The sequence below is a fragment of the Petromyzon marinus genome, unplaced genomic scaffold (assembly GCF_048934315.1).
Source record: "Petromyzon marinus isolate PM22_M1 ecotype Great Lakes invasive population unplaced genomic scaffold, UKy_Petmar_22M1.pri1.0 PM_G_Scaffold_6, whole genome shotgun sequence".
In the NCBI taxonomy this organism is placed as follows: Eukaryota; Metazoa; Chordata; class Hyperoartia; order Petromyzontiformes; family Petromyzontidae; genus Petromyzon; species Petromyzon marinus.
Window position 1 is genome coordinate 5,897,395 of NW_027423013.1, and position 27,111 is coordinate 5,924,505.

Consider the following 27,111-nt stretch of genomic DNA (forward strand, 5'->3'; position numbering starts at 1 on the left):
ACTTTGTCCTAACATCACTTATTCAATGTTTGACCCTCACAGACAAAATGTTACCTGTACGCGCACAGTCAGACAAGTATTAATTCTAAATTATTGACGGGCATATTAACAACATTGAATTACTGCAGCGAAATATACTGCATCACGTTACATCGTATTAACAAGAAGCTGTTTTAAAAAAATACGCACCGTCTGCTTAACAGTGTATGTACAACGTACTATTATTGCGTCATTCAAAACGAGTAGGCCGTTGCATGCTGGCGTCTGGGTCAAAATGTAGCAAATTCTAAACATTACGCTACAAATAATAGATCACGGCGTTTCGATGGCAACACAAGCAATCGTCATCAGGTGGGACAAGCACAGCAGCAATAAGAAACTGCTAGAGTAGGCGCCTACTACTTCAGCAGTTTCTCTTGCTGTGGTTGTCCCACCTGATGACGATTGTGCGTGTTGTGATCTAAACGCCGTGATCTGTTATGTTTCTACCCACGTGGTGACTTTACCGAAAGAACTCAAGAGTGTGGATTCCTGCAGTCACGAAAGCTTCGAATCAAGATTACCTACAAACTACACAACTGAGATGACGCATCAATCATCGCCCCCTACTGACAGGCTCTTGTCCACATGCAGGCTGGTGCAGGGTCACCACCCTGTGGCACACAGGGGCAGCTGCTACTTGGGGTTGCTCTTCGAGTGTTTCAGACGAGACACTAAACTCCAAGTTGCTGAGGCGGTTAAGCAAGCACCGTGTAAATGGAATTATTATGATAACATAGTGAATGCTTGGGGGATTATTGTCTCTCGCTCCTGGTTAAAGATCTACCCAACCCACAGGTCCACAAAGACTGGCCGCCCTTACTCTGCAGGTTGAACCTAGCAACTGAGTGTCCAACTTCACGTTCTTGTCATTAAAGGCCTGTGACAAAGGTGCATCCATTGTAGCGACATCATCTCAAGCTAACTCATCTACCGGGTCTCCACTTGACTTTGTATTGTCTCGGAGGAAGTCCACCCACACCTCCACTTCCACAAACTGCTGGGAGTTGCCTCGCTCTGCCTCACAGTCAGAATTCTCCTCTTGCTTCACGTTGCTTCCATTGATGTGAAGGTCCCATTTTGGAGTTGAATCTTCATCTTCACATTTCACCTTCACTTCTTCGCTCTTCACCATCACTTCTTCCCTCTTCACCATCACCTCTTCATATTTCACCTCGATACCTTTAAAAGTGTCCAAGCTGAGATTTTTGTCCGGTTCTTGTTTCATGAGGGATGGGCTTATTGTGGCACTTTGACTTTCACAAGCTGATTTCAGATTCCACTCCTTGCAGATCTTCTGATGCTTCCGTGTTCTCTGGTGTACTTGAAGATTTTATGACTGTGCAAACGCCTTCCCGCAGAGTGCACCTGAAGGGTCTCTCTCCCGTGTGTGTTTTCTGGTGTACTTTAAGATGTGATGACTGTGCAAACATCATCCCACACAGTGTACCTCAAGGGTTTCTCTCCTGTGTGTTCTCTGGTGTACCTGAAGATTTGATGAATGTGCAAATGCCTTCCCGCACACACTGCACTTGAAGGGTTTCTCTCCCGTGTGTACTCTGGTGTTTTTTCAGAGCAGATGAATGTGAAAATGCCTTCCTACAAACACTGCACTAGAAGGGTTTCTCTCCCATGTGTGTTCTCTGGTGTGATTTAAGACCAGATGACTGTGAAAATGCCTTCCCACACACACTGCAATTGAAGGGGTTCTCTCCCGTGTGTTTTCTGGTGTGTTTTAAGAGCAGATGACTGTGAAAATGCCTTCACACACACACTGCACTTGAAGGGTTTCTCTCCCGTGTGTGTTCTCTGGTGTTTTTTAAGAGCAGATGACCGTGAAAATGTCTTCCCACAAATACTGCACTTGAAGGGTTTCTCTCCCGTGTGTGTTCTCTGGTGTTTTATTAGATGAATCTGGAAATGCCTTCCCATACACACTGCACTTGAAGGGTTTCTCTCCCGTGTGTGTTCTCTGGTGTGTTTTAAGAGTAGATGAATCTGAAAAAGTCTTCCCACACACAGTGCATTTGAAGGGTTTCTCTCCCGTGTGTGTTCTCTGGTGTTTTTTAAGAGCAAATGACTGTGAAAATGCCTTTCCACACACACTGCACTTGAAGGGTTTCTCTCCCGTGTGTGTTCTCTGGTGTGTTTTAAGAGCAAATGAATCTGAAAATGTCTTCCCACACACACTGCACTTGAAGGGTTTCTCTCCCGTGTGTGTTCTCTGGTGTCTTTGAAAATGAGATGAATCTGAAAATGCCTTCCCACACACACTGCATTTGAAGGGTTTCTCTCCCGTGTGTGTTCTCTGGTGTGTTTTAAGAGCAAATGAATCTGAAAATGTCTTCCCACACACACTGCACTTGAAGGGTTTCTCTCCCGTGTGTGTTCTCTGGTGTCTTTGAAAATGAGATGAATCTGAAAATGCCTTCCCACACACACTGCATTTGAAGGGTTTCTCTCCCGTGTGTGTTCTCTGGTGTGTTTTAAGAGCAGATGAATCTGAAAATGTCTTCCCACACACACTGCACTTGAAGGGTTTCTCTCCCGTGTGTGTTCTCTGGTGAATTTTAAGAGCAGATGACTGTGAAAATGCCTTCCCACACACAGTGCACTTGAAGGGTTTCTCTCCCGTGTGTGTTCTCTGGTGTTTTTTAAGAGTCGATGAATCTGAAAATGCCTTCCCACACACAGTGCACTTGAAGGGTTTCTCTCCCGTGTGTGTTCTCTGGTGTTTTTTAAGAGTCGATGAATCTGAAAATGCCTTGTCACAGACAGTGCACTTGAAGGGTTTCTCTCCTGTGCGAGTTCTCTGGTGCTGTGTCAAATTTCCAGTCCAATCCGTGCAGTATGCATGCTGGTCGCATTGTTGACTTGTCGTCCCGGCTTGCTGTGCTGAGTGCATTTGCTCCATCAGACCAGCGTGAGCTGCAGACAGAAAATAAGAATATCCACACCATCTACACGTCAGTATCGAGCCATGGAGGAATGAATATATACAGTCACACGTGACTTACACGTCTATATTCATTCATGTATTCATGACTAGGTGTACTAGCCGGCTTCGACCGGGACTTGGATCCACCACGTCCGGCCGCCTTTGTCTCCCCAGTGGCGATGTTCACACCACGACAGTTACTCGTTTTAGGCTGAGTCTACCTAGGGGAGGCCCAGAAGCTGTTCAAATAATCGTCACCGGTGGTGGCCGTGAGCGGGAATCGAACTCGGGTCGCCGGGTTCATAGCGCGGCGTAGCGCTAACCGCTACACTACAATGCGTTAGGCTTCCACACACACACAGACACACACACAGACACACACACAGACACACACACACAGACACACACAGATACACACACAGACACACACACACAGACACACACACAGATACACACACAGACACACACACAGACAACGCTAACCGCTACACTACAATGCGTTACTCTTCCACGTGCGAGGGTCACGTGACAGATTTGACGTCACAGCTCACTTGCCGTGCAAAAAATCTATACATTATTGAGCTCCCCTCCCCCCACCCCAATAAAAACACAAAAGTGTATTTGTATAATGTTTGCATGGTGTACAGTCTGGAAAGTACCCACATGGCAAATTTCCAGTTTGTTGTATGTTGGGAAGTACGCTAAACATTTTGAACAGACACACACAATCACAACTTTGCTTTTTATATATATTTGGAGATGCAGTGAAAAATTTTCCCAAAATTCATCACGCGGTTTCAGTTTTTTGATTTTCAGTTTGATTTATTTTGGTTATAGTCCCGTGAGCCATTCGGCTCTTGAATCGGGTGCAACCACAACAAGCAACAAAACAAAAACACGACCAAGAAAAACATCTTACAGTGGCTATGTGTAACTGTGCAAACAGCACTGTCATGGCACGCAATGAGAGGGCAAATGTCAAATATTCCTGTAAGCTCTAGCATCTTCAACATTAATGTTGCCATAGAAACGTTGTGGGGTTTTTTGCTTCATTTAAAAAAGAAAAATGATTATCTGTTTTTATTTTATTTTCTATCTACGTGACTTTACCGAAAGAACCAAGAATATTAATTCCTGCAGTCACCAAAGTTTTAAGTCAAAACATTCACACACGTTGACAAAGCCTCACCTTGTGTTGTTGTGGGCAGGTCGCTTCTGATAACAAGAGCGGTATAGCAGCTCAAGCGGGCTTGGCCTGGTGAAAAAAATAAAAACTGCGTGAATATTGACAATAAAACAATGTTACAAAGTGGCGAGCCGGGTGAAGACAAATTAAACTTAAGCGAGATAATTAAAGTAAACGCAATCAGGCGAGGGCAGGAGGCAAGGCCCCGCGTGGCTAGGCCCCGCGTTGTAAAGTTCCAACCTGGACATCGATTCCCATGCTCGCTGCTACTCAACTGACATCCCTACGAGAGAGAGCGAGGCTCTACCTTGGTAAACAACAACAACAACAACCACAACAACCACCACCACCACAACAACCACCACCACTACCACAATGAGAATTTCTCACCTCGGATTTCAGTGCAAGCGCGCACACGGCAGCTTCCTGTTGCCTCGCGACAGCAGGAAGTAGTATGACGTCACTTCCCTCCCACGAGCTGCTCTGTAACTGAATAAATTATGTTAATGAGCCACCAGTCATCGGGCGTAACTTTGCCCAAATAAGGATTGTACTTGAACAGATAACGGAAGTGACCCAGACAGAGGTGACGTCACGCTCAGCGGTAGACGGGGTGGGGTGAATACCTTGGTGACATGACGTCACTAGCGAGGGACACCTCCCCCTGGCGTTTCATGCAGATGAGGTGATGCTGAGTAGTGACGTCACAGAGCAGGATTGGAGTTGATTTAGATTCATTTTCCATTGCTCCCTCCCTTGAACTCAGCAACAACAACAACGTGGACATTGCATCCCACTGGGATTTTTAGCACACAGCGTTGGTGTACGGTGCTTTTTTAAGGAATATTTTGCTGTTTTTTTCATGGATTTTCTGCTTGCAGAGTCACACAAAGTAGCCACTTTAAGATGTGTTTCTTGTTTGTGTTTGTTGTGGTTGCACTTGATTCAAGAGCCGAATGGCTCACAGGGGTATACCAAAATAAACTGAAATTATTGTGTACACACTGTGTGTCCGTACACTTTGTGTGTGTGTACACTATGTGTGTACACTGTGTGTGTGTACACTGTGTGTGTGTGTACTGTGTGTGTACATGTACACAGTGTGTGCAGTGTGTGTGTGTACACTGTGTGTGTGTGCACTGTGTGTACACTGTGTGTGTGTGTGTACACTGTGTGTGTACACTGTGTGTGTACTGTGTGTACACCGTGTGTGTGTACACTGTGTGTGTGTACACTGTGTGTGTGTACATTGTGGGGGGCACAGTCATCTCAGTCGACCAATGGGCATCTTTTAATCAATTTATTATTTTCCAATTTTCTTGTTTTTTTTTCTATTTACGTGACTTTACCGAAAGAACCAAGAATGTTGTAGCACATTCTCTATTTATTGCAGAGGTTCAAGGTTAAAATCCGACAGGCACACCTGGCTACCCCAGTAGCATTCACCACAATATGTGCAGTCTGCTAAACGGCAGATGTAAAACATAACGTTGCGTCATTCACAACGCACAGGTCATTGCATGTTGGTGTCATGGTCAAAATTGCGGAAATTCCAAACATTATCCAGAAACTCCACAACGGAGACACGCACCGCCTGTACCAACGACGGAGGCGCAGGGGCAGACGCTCGATTATGTTGGAATCGATCTGCAGATGGCCAGCAGCTCCGTGTCACCTTATCTCGATCCTGCAATCCCAAACAGGTGAAAGTCCGCATTGAACCGAACCCCCGGCAAGGCCGTCTACTTAATGACGAGAGAAAATTCACACGAAATGTCCTTCTCAATGAAGTCTTCCAGATGTAAATTGATACAAGCTTTTAATGAAGAAATAAAATAATTCAAAACACATCACAATTCAAAGACGCTTCTTTGCAAAACTTCAAAATGGAGCATGGGGTGCTTGCGTGAATGCGTCCTTCGTGTGCAAATGTTGTGACTTTCCTGGCCTGAAGGCCGTCAATGTGTTGGACCCTTATTGGTGCACAGCGTCTCAACAGCAGTGGGGTTTGCTTCAACCGATAGGTACGAACATCCAGACGTGAATCAGCAAGGAGCATTTCTAGTCCTAGTTAGACAAAATCTACGTCAACACTTAAGACAAAACTACAATTCGTGTTGTAGAGAATGTACCTCCTCCTATACGTGTAACCTTTAAGTGGTATGCCTTGTAACTGATTAATGATCCGAGCGTGCTACCTATTTCAAAGACAATGAGTTGCTCCAGATGCTTCGTGGAACACAAAAACACCGTTTGACCTGTATCACAAGAACAACGGGTCTCAGCTGAGTTCTCTGTACAGGTTACTTTCAAACACACACACACACACTTTGTCCTAACATCACTTATTCAATGTTTGACCCTTACAGATCACATGTTACAAGTATGCACAAAATCAGACAAGTATTCATTCTAGGCATATTAACAAAATTGGATTACTGCAGTGAAATATACTGCATCACGTTACATCGTATTAACAAGAAGCTTTTACAAAAAAGTTGCACAGTCTGCTTCACAGTGTATTTAAAACATACTATTGTGTCATTCAAAACGAGTAGGCCATTGCATGCTGGCGTCTGAATGAAAATGTAGCAAATTCTAAACATTACCTACAAACTACACAACTGAGATGATGCATCAATCATCGCCCCCTACTGACAGGCTCTTGTCCACATGCAGGCCGGTGCAGGGCCACCACCTTGTGCCACACAGGGGCAGCTGCTACTTGGGGATGCTCTTCGAGTGTTTCAGACGAGGTACGACATAAAACTCCAAGTTGCCGAGGCGATAAGGCAAGCAGCGTGTAAATGCAATTATTATAACATCGTGAATGCTTGGGGGCTTATTGTCTCTCGCTCCTGGTTAAAGATCTACCCAACCCACAGGTCTACAAAGACTGGCCGCTCTTACTCTGCAGGTTGAACCTAGCAACTGAGTGTCCAACTTCACGTTCTTGTCATTAAAGGCCTGTGACAAAGGTGCATCTATTGGAGCGACATCATCTCAAGCTTACACATCTATCGAGTCTCCACTTGACTTTGTATTGTCTCGGAGGAAGTCCACCCACACCTCCACTTCCACAAACTGCTGAGAGTTGCCTCGCTCTGCCTCGCAGTCAGAATTCTCCTCCTGCTTTACATTGCCTCCATCGATGTGAAGGTCCCATTTTGGATTTGAATCATCTTCACATTTTCCCATCACTTCTTCCCTCTTCACCATCACTTCTTCACATTTCACCTCGATACCTTTAAAAGTGTCCAAGCTGGGATTTTCTACCGGTTCTTGTTTCATGAGGGATGGGCTCATTACGGCACTTTGACTTTCACAAGCTGATTTCAGACTGCACTCCTTGTGGATCTTCTGATGCTTCTGTGTTCTCTGGTGTGTTTTAAGAGCAGATGACTGTGAAAATGCCTTCCCACACACACTGCACTTGAAGGGTTTCTCTCCCGTGTGTGTACTCTGGTGTGTTTTAAGAGCAGATGACTGTGAAAATGTCTTCCCACACACACTGCACCTGAAGGGTTTCTCTCCCGTGTGTGTTCTCTGGTGTGTTTTAAGAGCAGATGAATCTGAAAATGTCTTCCCACACACAGTGCACTTGAAGGGTTTCTCTCCCGTGTGTGTTCTCTGGTGTTTTTTAAGAGCAGATGACTGTGCAAATGCCTTCCCACACACACTGCACTTGAAGGGTTTCTCTCCCGTGTGTGTTCTCTGGTGTGTTTTAAGAGCAGATGAACCTGAAAATGTCTTCCGACACACACTGCACCTGAAGGGTTTCTCTCCCGTGTGTGTTCTATGGTGTTTTTTAAGAGTAGATGAATCTGAAAATGCCTTCCCACACACACTGCACTTGAAGGGTTTCTCTCCCGTGTGTGTACTCTGGTGTGTTTTAAGAGCAGATGACTGTGAAAATGTCTTCCCACACACACTGCACCTGAAGGGTTTCTCTCCCGTGTGTGTTCTCTGGTGTGTTTTAAGAGCAAATGACTGTACAAATGCCTTCCCACATACAGTGCACTTGAAGGGTTTCTCTCCCGTGTGTGTTCTCTGGTGTGTTTTAAGAGCAGATGAATCTGAAAATGTCTTCCCACACACAGTGCACTTGAAGGGTTTCTCTCCCGTGTGTGTTCTCTGGTGTTTTTTAAGAGCAGATGACTGTGCAAATGCCTTCCCACACACACTGCACTTGAAGGGTTTCTCTCCCGTGTGTGTTCTCTGGTGTGTTTTAAGAGCAGATGAACCTGAAAATGTCTTCCGACACACACTGCACCTGAAGGGTTTCTCTCCCGTGTGTGTTCTCTGGTGTTTTTTTAAGAGTAGATGAATCTGAAAATGCCTTTCCACACACACTGCACTTGAAGGGTTTCTCTCCCATGTGTGTTCTGTGATGTGTTTTAAGAGCAAATGAATCTGAAAATGTCTTCCCACACACACTGCAATTGAAGGGTTTCTCTCCTGTGTGTGTTCTCTGGTGTGTTACTAGATTACATGACTGTGCAAACGCCATCCCGCACATCGTGCACCTGAAGGGTTTCTCTCCCGTGTGTGTTCTCTGGTGTTTTACAAGATCAGATGACTGTGCAAATGCCTTCACGCACACACTGCACTTGAAGGGTTTCTCTCCTGTGTGTGTTCTCTGGTGTGTTTTAAGAGTAGATAAATGTGAAAATGCCTTCCCACACACACTGCACTTGAAGGGTTTCTCTCCCGTGTGTGTTCTCTGGTGTGTTACAAGATTATATGACTGTGCAAACGCCATCCCGCACATCGTGCACCTGAAGGGTTTCTCTCCCGTGTGTGTTCTCTGGTGGTTCTGAAAAACTGATGGCCATGCAAATGCCTTGTTACACACAGTACATTTGAAGGGTTTCTCTCCCGTATGACTTCTCTGGTGCCGTGTCAAATTTCCAGTCCGGTCCGTGCTGTATGCACGCTGGTCGCATTGTTGACTTGTCGTACCGAGCTGCGCTGAGTGCCTTTGCTCCATCAGAACAATTCTGCAGAGGAAGCGTCAGCTGCAGACAGAAAAAAAGAATATCCACACCATCTACACGTCAGGCACAGAGGAATGCACACGTGACTTACACGTCTATACTTATTAATATAATAAGATCTTACATATGAAAAGCTAATGGTCAGTGAGGTCAGCAGCACTGTAGGTTCTGGTGTCAAGGACATGGGCCTGCATTAGCTGAATCCACGATGTTGTCTGGATGCACAGATGCCAGAACAGCCTGTTGGAAATGAGAAGCCCAAAGGCTGCACAGAAGTCTAACAGCCTCCTACCGTTGTTATTGAGTTGATCTGGCCCATGCCTTCCAATGGCTCCAGACCAGGTGCCAGCATCATCACCAACTCGGGCATTGAAGTCACCCAACAGGATGACTCTATCAGGAGGGGCCACTTTTAGCTAACACCTGTGACAGGAGGTCATAGAAGGAATCTGAATCCACGGGCTTGCATGCATCCCTCCACTGATGTTCATCTTCGGTGGGGGCGTAAGCAACCACCACCACCATTCTCTGCCTCCTGTTGATGGGGAGGCGAGCCCAAAGTAGCCTGGGGCTTACAGCTTCCCACACCTCGCCGCCACCTTCCCACGCCGCCTTGATTCTTTTTTTCAGAATAAGAGCCACTCCTTGTTGTTTGGCATTCTCCTGCCCTGAGTGGAGGACTCTGCACCCCTCATGATGATTGGAGTCAGAGCCAGTCCACTGGATCTCCCGAATGCCACAGAGATCCAGGCGGTACCGGTCCAGCTCTGTACAGAGTAGCAGCCTCTCCTCCACGTGGCCACTCTCAGTGGCTTTTTGCCATTTCTAGAGGAACCCCAAGGGTAAGGATTCAGGCATTGCTCATTCTGTGTAACTTCCTGGATAATTAAATTATCATCATTTACACTCCGCACCCAGTTGTTATTTTTGCTGTCATCTGATGTACCGATTTGGGGAGGCATCACGCGCGTGCAGGGGCAGAGCCACAGGGGGGGGGGGGGGCTGGGGGGGGGCTTAGCCCCCCCTGAAATTTTGGGAAAGTCGGTAATCGGGATAACCCGATATCTGGCTGCTGCAAAATGCTGCAGGCTGCCACCTTGTGCTGCCATCTTGTGCTGCCCTGCAGGCTGCCACCTAGTGCTGCCCTGCAGGCTACCACCTCGTGCTGCCCTGCAGGCTGCCACCTTGTGCTGCCACCCTGTGTGCTGCCCTGCAGGCTGCTTGAGCGGCAGCCTTTCGAACTTATCGGCCACGTCAGCGGCTCCGACCTAATAATAAACTCCGCGTTCAAATCCAATAAAATGTGTTTCATACATTTGTGGCGCCCATTGGAAAACATAAACTGGATATCGCAGAATGTTGAAGTCAGCAACCCCCCAAAGTCAAAATCATGGCTCCGCCCCTGCGCGTGTGGACAGATGGAGGGGAAACTCGTGAATGTTGCGCGATTCTAGTTTATCGATAATGAAACTGTTCCAGTGGGATAAGGCGTTGCTGGAGAGCGTTACGGTATCCATCATGACGCCCACTCTCCCCCCCCCCCCCCCCCCTTGGTTATCATTTGCAATCAATGCAGAACTAGTGCACCACTATACGCCATCATGAACACTACAGCCGACTTAATCGAGATCCAAAACGCACAGAAATTACAGTGATACTCTGATTTAACGTCGCTTCGCAAATTAGGTGGTCACTTTATTAACCTCGCCACCCGATTTGCGTCGCCTCAACCCCCACACTCACGTCGCTGACAGCATCACCGTTCGTCCTCTCTCGTTATCCATCGCCTCTCAGCCCCTTCGCCTCCACCACCACCACCTACTACCACCATCACCACTTACTACTACCACCACTACCACCTACTACTACCACTACCACCACCACCATCACACTATCAATCGCTTCGGTATAACGCCGTTTCGATACTCAGGAACGCATCCCCGACGTCCACACACACAGATAGACACACAGAAAATTACTTTTATAGGCAAGGTTGTCTACAAGTGTAGCGTGAAGTGTATACAGTGCAACGCGGCTCAGTGAAGGGTATGACGGATGCTGCAGGGGCGGCTCCCTAAACAACTTTGTAGGGGTCACCGAACCACACTGTGAACCCTCAGTGTGCCGAGTGAATGTTTCTAACATTTGGCAAAACGCGGCGTTAACAAGAACGGAGTTAAAAGGAACAACAAGGCCACTTAGTCACTAACCGCATTCAAGTGGTGACGGTCAAAAACAACGGTGCTTCTGCATTGTGGAAATTCACCATGTGCGGATGTTGACAAGTGTATAGTAGGGTAGTGAAGTGTAGCGTATCAACGTGTAGCGTTTGTAGTAGTGTAATGTATAGTGTGACGTGGCTCGTAGCGATGGGCATGCTGGATGCCATGGTGCCCCAAACAAACTTCGTGGGGGTCACCAAACACCCGCAGGACCTGGGGCTGAAACCAGATGGAGTCCGATTTCAGCCGAGGCCACCCCTAGGCTGCGGCTTGAGGCTACTTGCACAAGAATTGATCGGTCCATGGGCACAGCTCGCAATCGACGTTCCAGTGGAGTTGTTCCTTGCATCCGCATTGCTTCTCCACCGTGACTGGGGGGGGGGGGGGGGAACAGCACGGGGCGAGAGTGCGAAACGAACGCGAGAAGCGTCGTCGTTTTGACCGCGAGATATTTTTTTTTGACCGCGAGATTTTTTTCATCGCAATCTTGCGATCGCCGTTGACGCCGCCGTCTCCGTGCCGGCGTTGCTTGGGTGGCTGTCCTAGCCCAAGTTTTTGTTTCTATCCTAGCCCAAGTATTTGTTTCTATCCTAGCCCAAGCGCTGTATATGCTGGTCATAGCGAAGTACCGTAGGATATGAAAGTATGTTATCTGCACGATGCGCCCTAATAAAAAAAAGAACAAAGGCAAGTTTTCCGAGGGACATTACAGTAGTGTAGAATAGTGTAGATTGGTGTATAGTTGTATAGTGTAGCATGCAGCGTAGTGTATAGTGCAGTGGTTCTTAACCTGGGTTCGATCGAACCCCAGGGGTTCGGTGAGTCGATCTCAGGGGTTCGGCAGAGCCCCCGCCACGGAGGTCCGGACACACTTGAATTATTGTGTAAATTTGTGATGACACACACGGCCCGCTTGGCCATCACTGGCTGCAGATGATCATGCTACACTGCTTGGCCAATCAGCGCTGCGGGGAATTTAGTGCGTACTCAGTAGTCAACATGTGACTGTTGTTGTCGTACGTCGTGTGATTTCTTTAATATTTTATCCATACTAACTATGTCGGGCAAAAGAAGAAAGTGATCGGACGAATATGTACAACATGGATTCTCATGTATCACGGAACGTGATGGGAGTGAGCGTCCTATCTGCATGATTTGCAACGCCAAGTTGAGCAACTCTAGTCTTGCACCGGCAAAACTAAAGGAACACTTCTTGAAGCTGCATGGAGACGGGGAATACAAGAACACAACACTTGCTGAATTCAGGGTGAAGAGAGCCAGATTCGATGAAAGGGCCTCTCTGCCTGCTCTTGGATTTGTACCTGTTAACAAACCGATCCTGACAGCATCGTACGAAGTTGCTTACCTGATCGCAAAGCAGGGCAAGCCACACACCATTGGTGAAACACTTGTGAAACCAGCTGCATTAAAGATGGCGAATCTGATACTCGGAACAGCGGCCGAAGGTAAATTATCCCAAATTCCCCTTTCAAATGACACCATCAGTGACAGAATAGAAGACATGAGTAAAGACATCTTGGCTCAAGTAGTCGCGGATCTGATTTCAAGCCCGGCAAAATTCAGCCTTCAACTCGACGAAACCACAGACGTTTCTGATCTAAGCCAGCTTGCTGTTTTTGTACGCTATGTGAAAGACGACATGATAAAAGAAGAGTTTTTATTTTGTAAGCCTCTTACAACAACAACGAAGGCAGCCGATGTGAAGAAGCTTGTGGATGACTTCTTCAGAGACAACAATCTTTCATGGGATATGGTTTCTGCAGTTTGTACGGATGGAGCTCCAGTCATGCTGGGAAGAAAGTCTGGTTTTGGTGCGCTAGTAAAGGCCGATGCACCACACATCATTGTGACGCATTGTATTCTGCACAGGCATGCATTGGCAACAAAAAACTTACCTCCAAAAATGGCAGAAGTATTAAAAACTGTGGTGGAATGTGTGAACTATGTGCGAAAAAGTGCTCTGAGGCACCGCATCTTCAGTGAGCTGTGTAAAGAAATGGGCTCTGAATTTGAGGTACTTCTGCTCCATTCTAATATTCGGTGGTTATCCCGGGGACAGGTGCTGAATCGTGTTTTTGCCATGCGTGTGGAATTAGCCCTGTTTTTGCAAGAGCACCAACACTGCCATGCAGATTGCTTCAAAAATCCTGAGTTCATTCTCATTTTAGCGTACATGGCTGATATATTCGCAGCTCTCAATCATCTCAATCAGCAGATGCAGGGTGGTGGAGTCAATATCATGGAAGCGGAAGAACACCTGAAGGCTTTTCAAAAAAAGCTACCGTTATGGAAACGACGAACAGAGAACAATAACTTCGCAAACTTCCCGCTTCTGGACGACTGTGCAAGTAAGATCGAAGATGTGTCTGGAATCGGAGATATTTCTGTATCCACGGAACTGAAGCAAACAATTGCCACGCACTTAGATGAGCTTGCAAAGTCTCTCGACGGATATTTCCCTACAAGAGAGTCATATCCAGCATGGGTGAGACAGCCGTTCACGTTTGCTGTTGAAACAGCAGATGTCAATGATGAATTCCTCGACGAAATCATTGAAATTCAGCAGAGCCAGGTTCAACAGCAACTCTTCAGAACAACAACGCTCTCAACGTTTTGGTGTCGACAAATGAACAAGTATCCAGTTATTGCTAAGAAAGCCCTGGATTTTTTATACCATTTGTTACAACATATCTTTGTGAGCAATCCTTTTCGAGGATGCTGGACATAAAAACGAAGAAAAGGAACAGACTTTGCTGTGAAAATGACATGAGAGTGGCACTTGCCAAGGTGAAGCCACGCATATCTGAACTGATCTCTCAAAGGCAACAGCAGAAGTCACATTGATTTCCAGGTATGTAATTTGTTGTGAGTTTATGCATTGTGTTGGTTTTATTCTTTGAACAAGGTAATGTTCATGCACGGCTCATTTTGTGTACCAGTAAAAAATATATCTATGTCTTGAATTTGAAAAAAATCACATTTTATTTTTCACTAAAGAGGGGTTCGGTGAATGCGCATATGAAACTGGTGGGGTTTGGTACCTCCAACAAGGTTAAGAACCACTGGTATAGTGTGTGATGTGTAGTCGTGCATTGCAGTGTATAGTGTGCGTGCTGAACTTCTTCACACCGTACGTAGCTAACCATGCTCAGGAGGTGCGGGGGAAGGGCAAACACTAAAAGTGCTTCTAAAGAAGAGCTTTAAATCTAAGCGCCTTCTAATATCGGAAGAGCATTCCAGACGGCCACAGAAGCACATCCGAGAGCGCTGCGCAATGATGCAGTGACCACCGCCTTTGTTCGATGGCCGAGCCAAAAAGCCGTTGCTACCAAGATGACCGGAGTTTGTTCCAACGGTTCACGCTCCTGGACGAGATCATTTTTTTTACCGTGGTTTATTTGTGGAAAGCCGAGTGGCTGAGCGGAATCAAAATGGCTGACTCCGTTTCAGATCGCGGGCTCCCAATTCCGTGTTTCGGCCGTCCGTAATTTCAACAATAAATGCTGCTACGTTTGAGTTGTACATTTTTGCTCGATACCAGATTAGAAAAATTCCGAAAATGTCCTTTCACTGAAATGTGACACACATGTAGAGAGAGACAGCAGAGGTTGTGGGTTCGATGCCTGCCCCTGCTGCTGCATATTTGGAGTCTGCGTCTCATCATCATCACGGTGGCTAGTAGATGTTAACTATCTCGCCTGATATGCAGGGGTCGTGGGTTCAATCCCAACTCTGACAATGACCGCTGTTGTATGTTTGGAGCGTTTCAGATCTGCCTTGTGCTCGCGGATCTGGTCAGAGACGTGATGTTTCGTTTACCCAACGTAACAATCACCACATGTGCAACTTCGTTTGTAGACTCCAGGGCATTGCAGGTCAGGAATGACATCCTTCACAGATGGGATTAGATCACGGATTTTATGTAATATGAAATAGTTGCCGCTTTTTAATGAATAGTTTTAGTTTATTTTCGGGGAGGGGAGGGGGGGTGGGTGGGGTGAGGTGTGCACCTTGAGAGGTGTCGTATCCTCTGTCACAGCACGTGACGGAGCGTCCCTCGGTGGCCCCCTCCGAGGTGACGCTGTACTGCGGCCCCACCGTGCCGGGGACGCCGTGAGTCTTGTCGCGCTCGCAATACTCCGGGCTGGCGTTCACGTGAACCAGGTCGCTCGCCGTGGGCGCCGTCAACCGCTCGTTCACCGCCTCCAGACGCCGGCGGGGCCAGCGGGCGGCGCCGCCCCTGCCGCCGTTGGCGCCTCCGGCACTGCCCCCACCGTTGTGGCTTACCAGCTGCACGGCGGAACTTCTGTCGTACTTTTCCTGCGGCAACCATAATCGTCGTCATCAGGGGATGTGGTGGTTGTTGAGTGAATGCGGGGAGCTCCCTTAGCTGTGAGGGACCCCCCCCTCCCCCACCCCCCACCCCCGTCTGTAACCCTCCTATGGATTCATCCTCACTCTTGGTTCTTTCGGTAAAGTCACGTAGGTAAAGAAAATAAAAGATAAAAAAATGTAATCACGACGTTTCGATTGCAACACAAGCAATCATCATCAGGTGTGACAACCACAGCAAGAACATTTTACTGAAGTGGGAGAGAAACCGGAGTCAAGGGGTTTATACTGGCCGTGGTAGGGGGGGGGGGAGTGGGCGGGGCTGTAGGTGCGGGAAGAGGGGCCAGTGGGGAGAGAGCCACGCATCTACAACGATTGCCGCCAACACGGATGGTGGCACTCGCAACAAAATAGCCGCACTGCCAAGCGCTGACGATGTAATTAACTCTGTAAAATAAACTAGTATCCGGTAAATAAGAGGGAACAACTATGAACTGTTCAATTTTACTTGGTTAATAACACATTTTAATGATTGCTCAGTTTGTATCTGTCCTCTGGGTTGAAGTTATGTCTGTGTTTGTATATCTGGATGGCTTCATGAACAAATCTTTGATGGTAGCCAGACGGCTTGCAGAGCACTTTGGTCTCGGAGAAAACAATATCATGGGAGCCCACGGCGTTGTAGCAGTGATCAGCCACGGCGGAAAATTTAGTCCTGCCGTATTTCAAATCTCGCGGATACGGTCTGAGACATGACATTTCGTTTCCCCAATGTAACAATCGAAACAAATGCAACTCAGTTTGTAAACTCCAGGGTATTGCATGTCAGGAATGACATCCTTCACAGATGGGATTAGATCAGGGATTGTGTACTGTACTGAATCGGACCTGGATCTTGTGCTTGTTTTTAAGATTTTGGAAATCTTTTTGGTAACGCCTGCTATGTATGGTGACGTGATGGTTCCCCCACCCCCACCATGCCCAGTATAAACCCCTTGACTCCGGCTTCTTTCCCACTTCAGCAAAATTTCTTGCTGTGGTTGTCACACCTGATGACGATTGCTTGTGTTGCAATCGAAACGTCGTGATTTTTTAAATATTTTTATTTTTTATTTTCTTTACCTCCGTGACTTTACCGAAAGATCCTTGCGGTCATGAAACTTCAAATCTAGAAGGCTTCATCCTCGTCACTCCCACCCCACACTCACCTCCTCTGGGTGCAGTCTCATCACCTGCAGCCGTGAGCTCACCTTCAGAAAGTTCCCAACGCTGCGAAAGTCGGCGAGCTGCTGCCAGCAGATTTTCAGCATGCAGGTGCCAAATAACACGTGGCACTTGCAGCCCATGTACGCCAGATTGTACACCGCCTGCAGCACCACCACCACCACCGTCATCATCGTCACCACCACCACCACACTCACCGCCACCATCATAATCGCCACTACCAACCGCCGTTCGCTAACAAGTGGCGGTGACGTCACGACGGCACCTGTGCCTGCGTCCGGGGATGGAATTCCTTTCCAGCTCAGACCCAGCGTGCCCTTCGCCACAAACATCACCTCCTGCTGTGTGTAACGGCTCTCTCGCTGCTCCAGCAGTTCAACTGCTGGGGTATGCTTTTTCGCCCTAAAGACGACCGCTTTGTGGTGTTGCGATCAAAGCAGCGTGGACGTTTTATTTTTTCTACCTCCGTGATGACTTTACCGAAAGAACCCAAAGGGGTGTGGATTCCTGCAGTCGCGAAAGCTTCAAATCAAGATTCATGCATAACAATAATCTTAAATGTAAGAACTGTATCCTGCGACCAGACGTTATTGTACTTGAAACATAAACCGGTAAAATTTTGATTTAAAGCTTTCGTGATTGCAGGGATTCATATTCTTGGTTCTTTCGGTAAAGTCACGTAGAAGGGAAAAATGAAATAATAAATAAATATATAAGCCAATTCAATTCTCACGATGTTTCGACTGCAACACAAGCAATCATCAGGTGTGAAAACCACAGCAAGAAAATTTGAAAAAAGTTGTGTTTTTTCCTTCAAATTTTGATGATGATTGTTTGTGTTGCAGTCGAAACGTCGTGAGAATTTTAATGTTCATATTTTTTTATTATTTTATTGTTTCCCTTCTACATGACTTCACCGAAAGAACCAAGAATATAACCGGTGAAAGTTAAAGCGAGAATCATTGCATCAATCACGATTGGTAATACAACCCGAGCCGACAAAGCCGAACCTAATTTGCATTGATCGCATAAAATAACTTTTTTCCATTACATTTGTTTTTTTAATGACAATACACACACATGCACAACCCACCCGTTCACCCACTCACCAGCCGGCCGGCCTCGTTGTTGTGCAAATTCATCGCCAAAGACTCCCCTCCTTGCCCGCTGCCACGATTGTGATCGCCCGCATCCACGAACCACTTGGCGAATTGGTATCCGTATTCGACGTCGTCTCCGGAGCCGCCCCGCCGAGCATCCGGCGGTAGCTTCATGGCGTGGGGAACGACCCAGGAGCAAGCACCCTGCAGGGCCCCCTGGCGGCAGGCGCGCGCCACCGCGTGGGCCACTCCGGCAGCGGTGACGGCGGAGACGAACGCGGCCTCGCGCGAGCCTGGGGAGACTCCCAGGGGGGCGTCGTGCGTGAAGCCCGCCCCGTCAGCTGGAGACGGTGCGGCCAGACCGGTGTGGGAAGGGGTTTTGGGGGAGAACACGCCAAGCAGGTGGTAGGGAAAACGTCGCCTATTTAGAGACAGACCCCTCTCACGGGATTTGCCCGGGGACCGAACAATGGGCTCCGCGGCCCTGCGAAAGGAGAGCCCCCGAATCGGCGGCGTGGGGGCGCGCAGCTCAGAAGCGGCAGCAGCACGAGCGGCTGGGGAGAGCTCCCACCCTCAAGGACCGACACGAGTGGGGACCAGGGGGATCGTCGCCGCGGGTAGGAGCCGAGCGCCGTCTCCAACTCCGCGGAATAGATCTCGGGACAGGGAAACGATCAGGTGACGGGTATTACGATCGCTGCTTTTACAGCGGCCGACCTGGGGAGCGAACTAGGGCCGGTGGGACGTCCGGGACCCCCAAGAGGCGTGCCAGGAGCGTCAGGAGCAGTGAAGCGAGCGAGCCGCAGCCTGGCACTGGCCCAGAGCGAAGGCGGTTGCAATCGGGATAACGGGGCGGCCGCTTGGGCCGCCCGCGGACATCTCCCGCTGCCCGAGGACGGGAACTCTGCGAAGCAGAGTCGCGTAGGGGAGGGGGAAACCCCTGGAGGAGGAACGCGGGAACTCCGAAGCAGAGTCGCGTAGGGGTGGGAGGTGGGCGACCCCCCCCCCTTTCCCCCCCAAAAAAAGCTTCTGTGTGCGTGTCTCGGGGAAGCGGTCGGGCACCTTAGGTGCGAGTGGATGTGGCGGGCTCGCTCTGACCCCTTACCCGACTCGGCCACGAGGTCCAGTGCGTCCTCCGCGCCAGGCACGGTGCAGTTCCACCGTTTGCCCTGGAACTGGTGCCGGCACTCGGACAGCGCCAGGTGGACGCCCTCGGCCACGTGCGCCACGTGGTCCCGGTGCCGCAGGCATATTCTGCGCTGTGCGGGAGACAGCCCCGGCACCCAAATGCACAGCGGCCGATACTCGGAGGGGTCAAAGTTGGGGGCCCACAGTGCGAGCGACCTGCAGAGGGATGGGGGCGGAAGTCACGGTGGCCGGGGGATGTTGACTACCTCGCCTGGTACGCAGGCAGTTGTGGGTTCGATCCCAACCCCTTAAAAAATGCCTGCTGCTGCATGTACGTTTTGAGTTTGCATGTCTCTCCCCGTGGTTGCGTGGATTCATCTCCAGGTCCCTCTGGTTTAGAATCAACGTCTCTACGCGTTTGGAGTGATTTGGCTGCTGCTATAAATCACCACGTGATGATGATATCGGCCACTTGCTTGAGCTATAAAGTGCGATAGCCAGGCCTCTCCTGAAAAAGTGCTACATGATAAAAAGTTAAATAGAGCAAATATCTGTGGAATTTCTACAGGTTTGTAAATTTGAATATTACACGATGTACACACACACACACGAGTTATTCTTCTCTGAAGTTGTGTAGTGACACAGCGCCGACCGCTGTCCAGCGGCGGCAACTGCTGTGGACAGCGAGTGCACTCACGCCGTCGAGAGTCTACACACGGCCGCTGCATGCCGGCAGGGCGGAGGAACCGGGGCAAGGGTCACGGAAGACCTCACAGGGAGGGAGGCCCCTGGAACCCTCTGGTTGGTTTGAGAAGGGAGGTGGGGCCAGGGGCGGGGCCAGGGCAGGGCCAGGGGCGGGGCCAGACCAGGCCAGGGGCCAGGGGCAATATAAAAGCAGCGGTGAGAGCGCTCCGGGCTGCCGGTACTGGGAATGGACTCTTCTTCTCATTGTCGCCTTCACCGGTAATTGTGCGGCCGGACAGCGGTTGGTCGTCTCGGTCGACGCAACGCGGTTCAGGGTCGTGTCTGGGCCGCGGCTGTACGGCAGCGTGGTCGAGAGAGAGAGGCCGGAGTTGGTGTAACGGAAATAAGAGACGGTGCCTCCTGCGACTGCATCGTCTCCGACTGTGCGTGTGCGTGCCGCACGCCGGAGGAGGACGCTACATGGGCGCAGGATGGGAAACAAGCAATTGTCTTTTAGCGCGCAAGACCCCGGCCGAGCCAAGTGACTCTTTCCTCAGCGGCGACCTGGCGATCATCACGCTGACACTTACAGCAGTAGGCAAACACTCTCAACGCGTGCTTCTAAATGTGGAGGAAATAATCGGAGGACCCCGGAATAAAAATTCTTAAGACGACCACGGGGAAAATATAGCAACTCCAAATATACGGCATGTGTCAAGGTCGCGATTGAACCCACGACCTCCTGCATAACAGCCGAGGTCGTCAACATCTCATAGCCACCATGGTGCCCCAATATACCGCGGTAGATACTGTATATGTGATGTATATACACGCACACGATAAAAAAAATCCCGTACAACAACCGTATTGAGTGTGCAAAATAGAGGCAAGGTAAGAAGGTTGCTCAAATCGACGTCGAAACTTGTGAGCTCTCATCGCAGCAGTGAGGACGAAGACAGCGGCAGTGGCGGCGGCTTGCGGTCACCACAAGGAGGCGCTGGCGACTGCCCACAGCTGTGCCAAGGCGCAGAGCCCCAGCGGGAACCAGTCCACACGTCGCAGGGGATCCATCGAAATCCTCGTGGTCAGCGGCGCTGCGCAGAAGAGAAGCGGCCCGGTGGTGACGATGTTAACTCCCTCGCCTGGTACACAAGAGGTCGTGGGTTCGACCCTGACGATGCCCGCTGCCGTATGTTTTGAGTTTTCACGTCTCGCTCATCATCATCATCATCACCACCATGGTGGCTGGGAGATGTTCATTACCTCGCGTGGTACGCGGGATCGAACCCACGACCGCTTGCGTACCAGGCGAGGGAGTTAACATCTCCTAGCCACAGTGATCGTGACCAACTCGACTGCCGTCACTCTGGTGGGTACGATGGAATTAAGCTGCGGTAACGACGTTAAATCTATGAATGCATGCGGGGTATATGGAGGTGCGGGCTATCTGAATTTCTGCGGGTTACATGCTTGAAACTACGGTAGTCTCAATGGAGCGTGGCTGCTGGTGGAGGGGGGTGAGGGCATGTGAGGATGATGAGTCTCCCCGGTATCGTCTGAAGAGCGCGATGGGCCGGGGAGTTTCATGCTCCCCACCGTGAAACACTTGCACACGCACACACAAAGACAAAGGTCCCCCGTGCAAGCCTTAGACCGTCGAGGCAAGTACCGTTAGCGAGTAGCGGCGCCACGCTCGGCCGCCTTTGTCTCCCCTGTGGCGAGGTCTACCCATCGCACCAGGTGTGCTCATTTGAGGCCGAGTATACCTAGGGGAGGCCCAGGACCGGTTCAGATAATCGTCACTGGCGTTGGCCGTGAGCGAGGGAACTGAAATCGGGTCAAGAATTGACTCCACCTACGTTCATCAGATTTATATTTTTAAGGCCGGAAGTTTGACCACTCGCTCGCTCCCTTCGGGGCGAAGCGGCTAAGGAGCGAAATCCTTTCGCGTGAAGACGAAAAAAAACTCGCCCGCAATGTGGCGCCATTCCGATTGCAAACGGTGCGACACTTCGGGACGTGCTCCACGGGCCGTGGACGAGTTTCCCCGTCGTCGGCAGTCTCACCTGGCAGGTGCACAGGCAGGTACACAGCCTGGCAGGCAGGTAGGTAGGCTGGAAGGCAGGAAGGCAGGGCAGGCAGGTGGGGCAGGCAGGCAGGCGGGTAGGCAGGCAGGCAGGCGGGCAGGTAGGCGGGCAGGCAGGCAGTGGAATCCACACCCCCGCAGTGTCAGCGGAGGGCCCTTTTATAGATCTTGTTGTTTGTCAAATTAGTCATCACGGCGTGCTCATCACGAGTCCACGTGCTCCCGAGATGATCTCATCCCACACACACCTGCAGCCACTTTCCACAAAGCCCTGCCCCCCTCCCCACGTGCGTCCCTCGCTCCTCATCAATCAAGAGACACCCTGCCCCCAACGCCATCACTCTGACTGCCACAGTGATAGACTTGGGGGGTGGGTTATGTCCGCAACGTTGTGTCCAGGTTCACGCAGATGCGTAAACGTGGTTTTCTCGACATATTATTTATGTTGAGTTTAACACGTAGGCTTTCGCGACCAATATTATTCACAATCAAGGTTTTTGGGTTAGATCGTGTTATTTAATGTGTTTTAACTCTCCACCACCCGACACGGCCAAACAGTAAAAAAAGTGTCACGTTTAAAAAAGACAAATAGTTCACTGCTTTAGCCAATCGGTGTGTTGAAGAGTGAATCAACATCATTTACATTTTTTGAGTAGTACGACGTTTCGCTGGTAATTACATTCAGTATCAACGGGCGATTTGCCAGAATGGTGAAGCCCTCTCCACTTGCTCCCGGTCTTAAATAGAGCAGCAGCAGGGTGACGTCATCATTTAACCCAGTCTGGTGCGGTGATTTGAGGCGGAGCGGGTATTGTAATTATATAATAGATTGGTAATCATTCAATCGTTATTCATTGGTTTTTTTCCCATGTAAGGAATTGTTTGGATTGCCACGTACGGCGCGAAAGAAGTCCAACGTCTATGTTGAGTGATCGCTGCACTCTCACGGGTCACTACGCTCTACCGTACAACACCGCGCGGTCTGTCAAAGGCCCTCCTCGCTCGTGGGTGAGTTATTCAAGGCAGAGCCATACGGTGAAGAACAGAAGTCAACGGAAGCCCGCGAATGTGTTAACAAATTCATCAATAACGGAGGTTTTTTGGGGTCAGATCGCATAAATGTGTAAATGTTGTGTTGTTGAACCCGCCGCCACCCGAGACAGCCAACCAGTGAGGGTTGTCACGTAAACAGAACGTGGCCAATTCGTCACTGGTACAGCACGCCGGTTGTGTGTTGGAGAGCTGGCTAGCTGTCACCTGAAGCTCGTTGTGATTAATGGCGAAACGTCATGGTACTCAGTTTGTTAATGTCGTGGCTTGGCTGTCCAACACACAACCGGTGTTCTGTACTAGTATACTACACTATACACTACACTATACACTACACTATACACTACACTACTATACACTAATATACACTACACTATACACTACACTATACACTACACTATACACTAATATACACTACACTATACACTACTATACACTACACTATACACTACTATACACCAATATACACTACACTATACACTACACTATACACTACACTATACACTACACTATGCACTAATATACACTACACTATACACTACACTATACACTACTATACACTACACTATACACTGCACTATACACTGACATACACGACACTATACACTAATATACACTACACAATACACTACACTATACACTACTATACACTACACTATACACTGCACTATACACTAATATACACTACACTATACACTAATATACACTACTATACACTACACTATACACTGCACTATTATACACTACACTATACACTACACTATACACTACACTATACACTACACTATACACTACTATACACTACACTATACACTGCGCTATACACTAGTACACACTACACTATACACTACTATACACTACACTATACACTAATATACACTACACTATACACTACACTATACACTACTATACACTACACTATGCACTAATATACACTACACTATACACTACTATACACTACACTATACACTACACTATACACTAATATACACTACACTATAAACTAATATACACTACCCTATACACTACACTATACACTAATATACACTACACTATACACTACACTACACACTCGTGCTGTGCTAGTGACGAATCGGCCACGTTCTGTTCATGTGACAACCCTTACTGGTTGGCTGTGTCGGGTGGTGGCGGGTTTTAACGACACAACATTTATATTTGTACGCGATCTGACCCCACAAAAACCTCTCGTGGATGATAATGTTCGTTACAGCCTGCTACGTGTTAAACCGTTCAGAAATGCTTCGTATAATTCACAGCAGCCATTATAAACCATGATGTTGTCTTAAACAGAGACATCCTCCGACGAAAGTAAAATCATTGATCGGCCTACGCTTTAAAAGCGCTGGCATTGCAGCGGCACTGCGGTGTTACCACACAACAAATCTGCACCGCTGATTGTAGAGGCTTGGGGGGATTTGCCAAGGCCACTCCGTCATCAAGAAGGGCCCCTGGTGACTGTCGCGGTCCCCAAGTGACGAGATTCATTCCCCGGGCCGGACGAACGAACGGCCGGGGGCGGCGCAGCACGTGACGCAAGAGTCACGTCGGCTGGGGGTCTCGGTCGGTGATGCCCAGAGGGGCGGCAAGGGAAATCCGGCCAGGCCCCTCTGACGGCCGATAGCCGAGAAGCACCGAACGTCGGTGAAGCTGCTTGTTGTGATTACTGACGAAACGTCGTGTTCACGTTGTTCATGTTTGGGCTTTGCTCTCCAGCGCACCGCTGTTGCCGTGCTAGTGACGAATTGGGCCACGTTCTGTTCACGGGACAAACTAACTGGCTGCGTCGGGTGGTGGCGGGTTTAACGACACATTTATATATTTACGCGATCTAACACAAAAAACACCTCTATCACGGAGGTAATTCATGATTTGCAGCAGAATGTAGTTTGTGTGTTACAAGTCCTGCCACGCGCGACAATGGTCAGACAACATTTGTCTTTATCCTGGGACCTCCTGTTGCCAGCGCCAAAAAGTGATGGTAGGTTTGTCCACCTTTTTGTCTGGCAACGAAACAGCGGCGTCAAGATGTTAAAACGCCAAAACTGAAACCTTTTACAAGGAATCACGTTGCTGCATTCACCACAATGCTTGTAGTCAAAATGCAAACAAAAAACGTACTCTGATCATATATGATGATGCATTGTCTTTGAAACTGCTTGGGTCTACACCAGAGACGCATTTTTGGCCTTTTGGCGTCCTCTGGTCTAACACCGTCTGAGACGAGGCTCCTAAGAAAGCTGTCTCTGGTGTGGGCCAATCAGTTTTCAAAGACAATGCATCATCAAATATTATCAGAGTGTGTTGTTTTTGTTTGCATTCTGACCACAAGCATTGTGGTTAATGCAGCAACGTGATTCCTTGTTAAAAGGTTTCAGTTTTGGTGTTTTAACATCTTAACGCCGCTGTTTCGTTACCAGAAGAAAAGGGGAAAACCCCTATGATCATGTATTCGTCTGTTTGGTTTTTATTTTATCCGCAAATTTCAGGACTAACTGAGCAGCACTTCAATTACTGTTTTCAAGCCGATGCGGTTGAGTTTCTAAGAGACTGACGTTGTACAATGGACTGATATCCTTTAGGCTCTTCACTGAAATCTATTTGAAACCCAATTTCATCTCAAAATGCCTTTTTTTGCTGATGGATTTCTGAGCAGCTCCAGTTGTTTATCTTGAGTGTCGTTGGGACGGACGGATGGACGGATCTGCAGCGAGGGCATTGAGCCAGAATCGCCGAGACCCTGGGTTTGAATCCAAGCAACAACCGCCTAATGTTTAAACCGTACCCTTAAATGTGTACATTTGATGTCGGCCAAATCACCAACGACTACGCTAACCATCGTGCTAAAAATAGTTCTCACTTAATTTGGGCCAAGTTCCAGCTCTACACAAATAAATATTTTTTTTCTCACCATAATTCGACTCGTCCAATCAACATGCTGTTTGTTCGCCTCGTCGCAGGGCATCGACGTGAAGTGTTGTGCCCCCTCCTCCTGGTGGGTGTGTGTGTCAATCGAAGGTCATTTGAAGGGAATCTCAGAAACGCTTGCGAAATCCGCCTCGCGAGCGGGGGGAGGGGGGAGGGGTGGTGGAGGCCGCCGCTCCGCTTCGCGAGAGTTCCAGACGGACACTTCGTCACGTGACGTCATACGGAACGCACGTTTCTGGAATAACGTTTGGGGGGAAAAAAAGATGCCAAAAACACATCTGAGCATGAATTTTGATTTGAAGCTTTCGTGACTGCAGTGATTCATATTCTTGGTTCTTTCGGTAAAGTCACCACGTAGAAGGGAAACAATCAAATAATCAAATATATAAAACAATAAATTCTCACGACGTTTCGACCGCAACACGAGCAGTCATCATCAGGTTTTCACACCTGATGATGATTGCTTGTGTTGCGGTCGAAACGTCGTGAGAATTTTATTGTTTTATATATATTCTATTATTTTATTGTTTCCCTTCAACGTGACTTTACCGAAAGAACCAATAATATATCTGAGCATAGTTAAGAGGCGTGCGTGCAACTGTCCCGATTAAGCAAATGGCGTGGTAAAGTGGGCTTGGCCTGCCTTTGTTTATCATCATGGCTCTGGAAGAAATCCCCAACCCCTCACCCGGGGTCGGTGGGGGGAGAACCCGGCCCCTCAACGTCCCGGCTCCCTGTCTCTCCCCAGCGCAGGGTGGCACCCCCAATTTGACTGTGCCCCCAACCACAGGTAAGTAGACACCGGGCAGCATGTGCTGTGTATGTCCGACGCTACACAGGGTCCTCGCGACGTGGTGATACTACGCCGTATCAACGACAATCGTACGATCCGTGATGATCGTACGATCCATCTGCTAGATACCGTCATATCCCCGTGATTGTTGTAGCTGGTTTAAATTTGTTTTATTTCCTGACCGGGAAAAACTAAAACATCAATAACAAATAGGTTCGTTAACGTCGTTAATAAATGGGCATCGTCCATTACATTAATGCTCTGCAATATTTTTCAAAATAATTGACGCCACGGTGATTGACCTGCATGATTTTCATAATGAAGATAATTACGTAATTTGTTTCAGTGGAGCTGACAGCATGTAC

The 27,111-nt window shown here is 48.6% G+C and overlaps 2 protein-coding genes across 2 annotated transcripts; both read right to left on the reverse strand.

Moving 5' to 3' along the window:
• Positions 1–645: 645 nt before the first annotated feature.
• LOC142918275 (uncharacterized) lies at positions 646–9,154 on the reverse strand. The gene is made up of 3 exons (XM_076062410.1): positions 8,660–9,154; positions 7,625–8,490; positions 646–653 (listed from the first exon to the last, which is right to left on the reverse strand). The coding sequence occupies exons 1-3, from the start codon at positions 9,151–9,153 to the stop codon at positions 646–648; spliced, it is 1,368 nt and encodes a 455-aa protein (XP_075918525.1). The 5' UTR covers position 9,154.
• A 1,966-nt stretch (positions 9,155–11,120) lies between these two features.
• LOC142918281 (protein Wnt-5b-like) lies at positions 11,121–22,100 on the reverse strand. Its single transcript, XM_076062415.1, has 7 exons — positions 21,938–22,100; positions 20,857–20,965; positions 19,165–19,403; positions 18,069–18,400; positions 16,986–17,102; positions 15,414–15,723; positions 11,121–11,753 (listed from the first exon to the last, which is right to left on the reverse strand). The coding sequence occupies exons 2-7, from the start codon at positions 20,940–20,942 to the stop codon at positions 11,659–11,661; spliced, it is 1,179 nt and encodes a 392-aa protein (XP_075918530.1). The 5' UTR covers positions 20,943–20,965; positions 21,938–22,100; the 3' UTR covers positions 11,121–11,658.
• Positions 22,101–27,111: the final 5,011 nt, after the last annotated feature.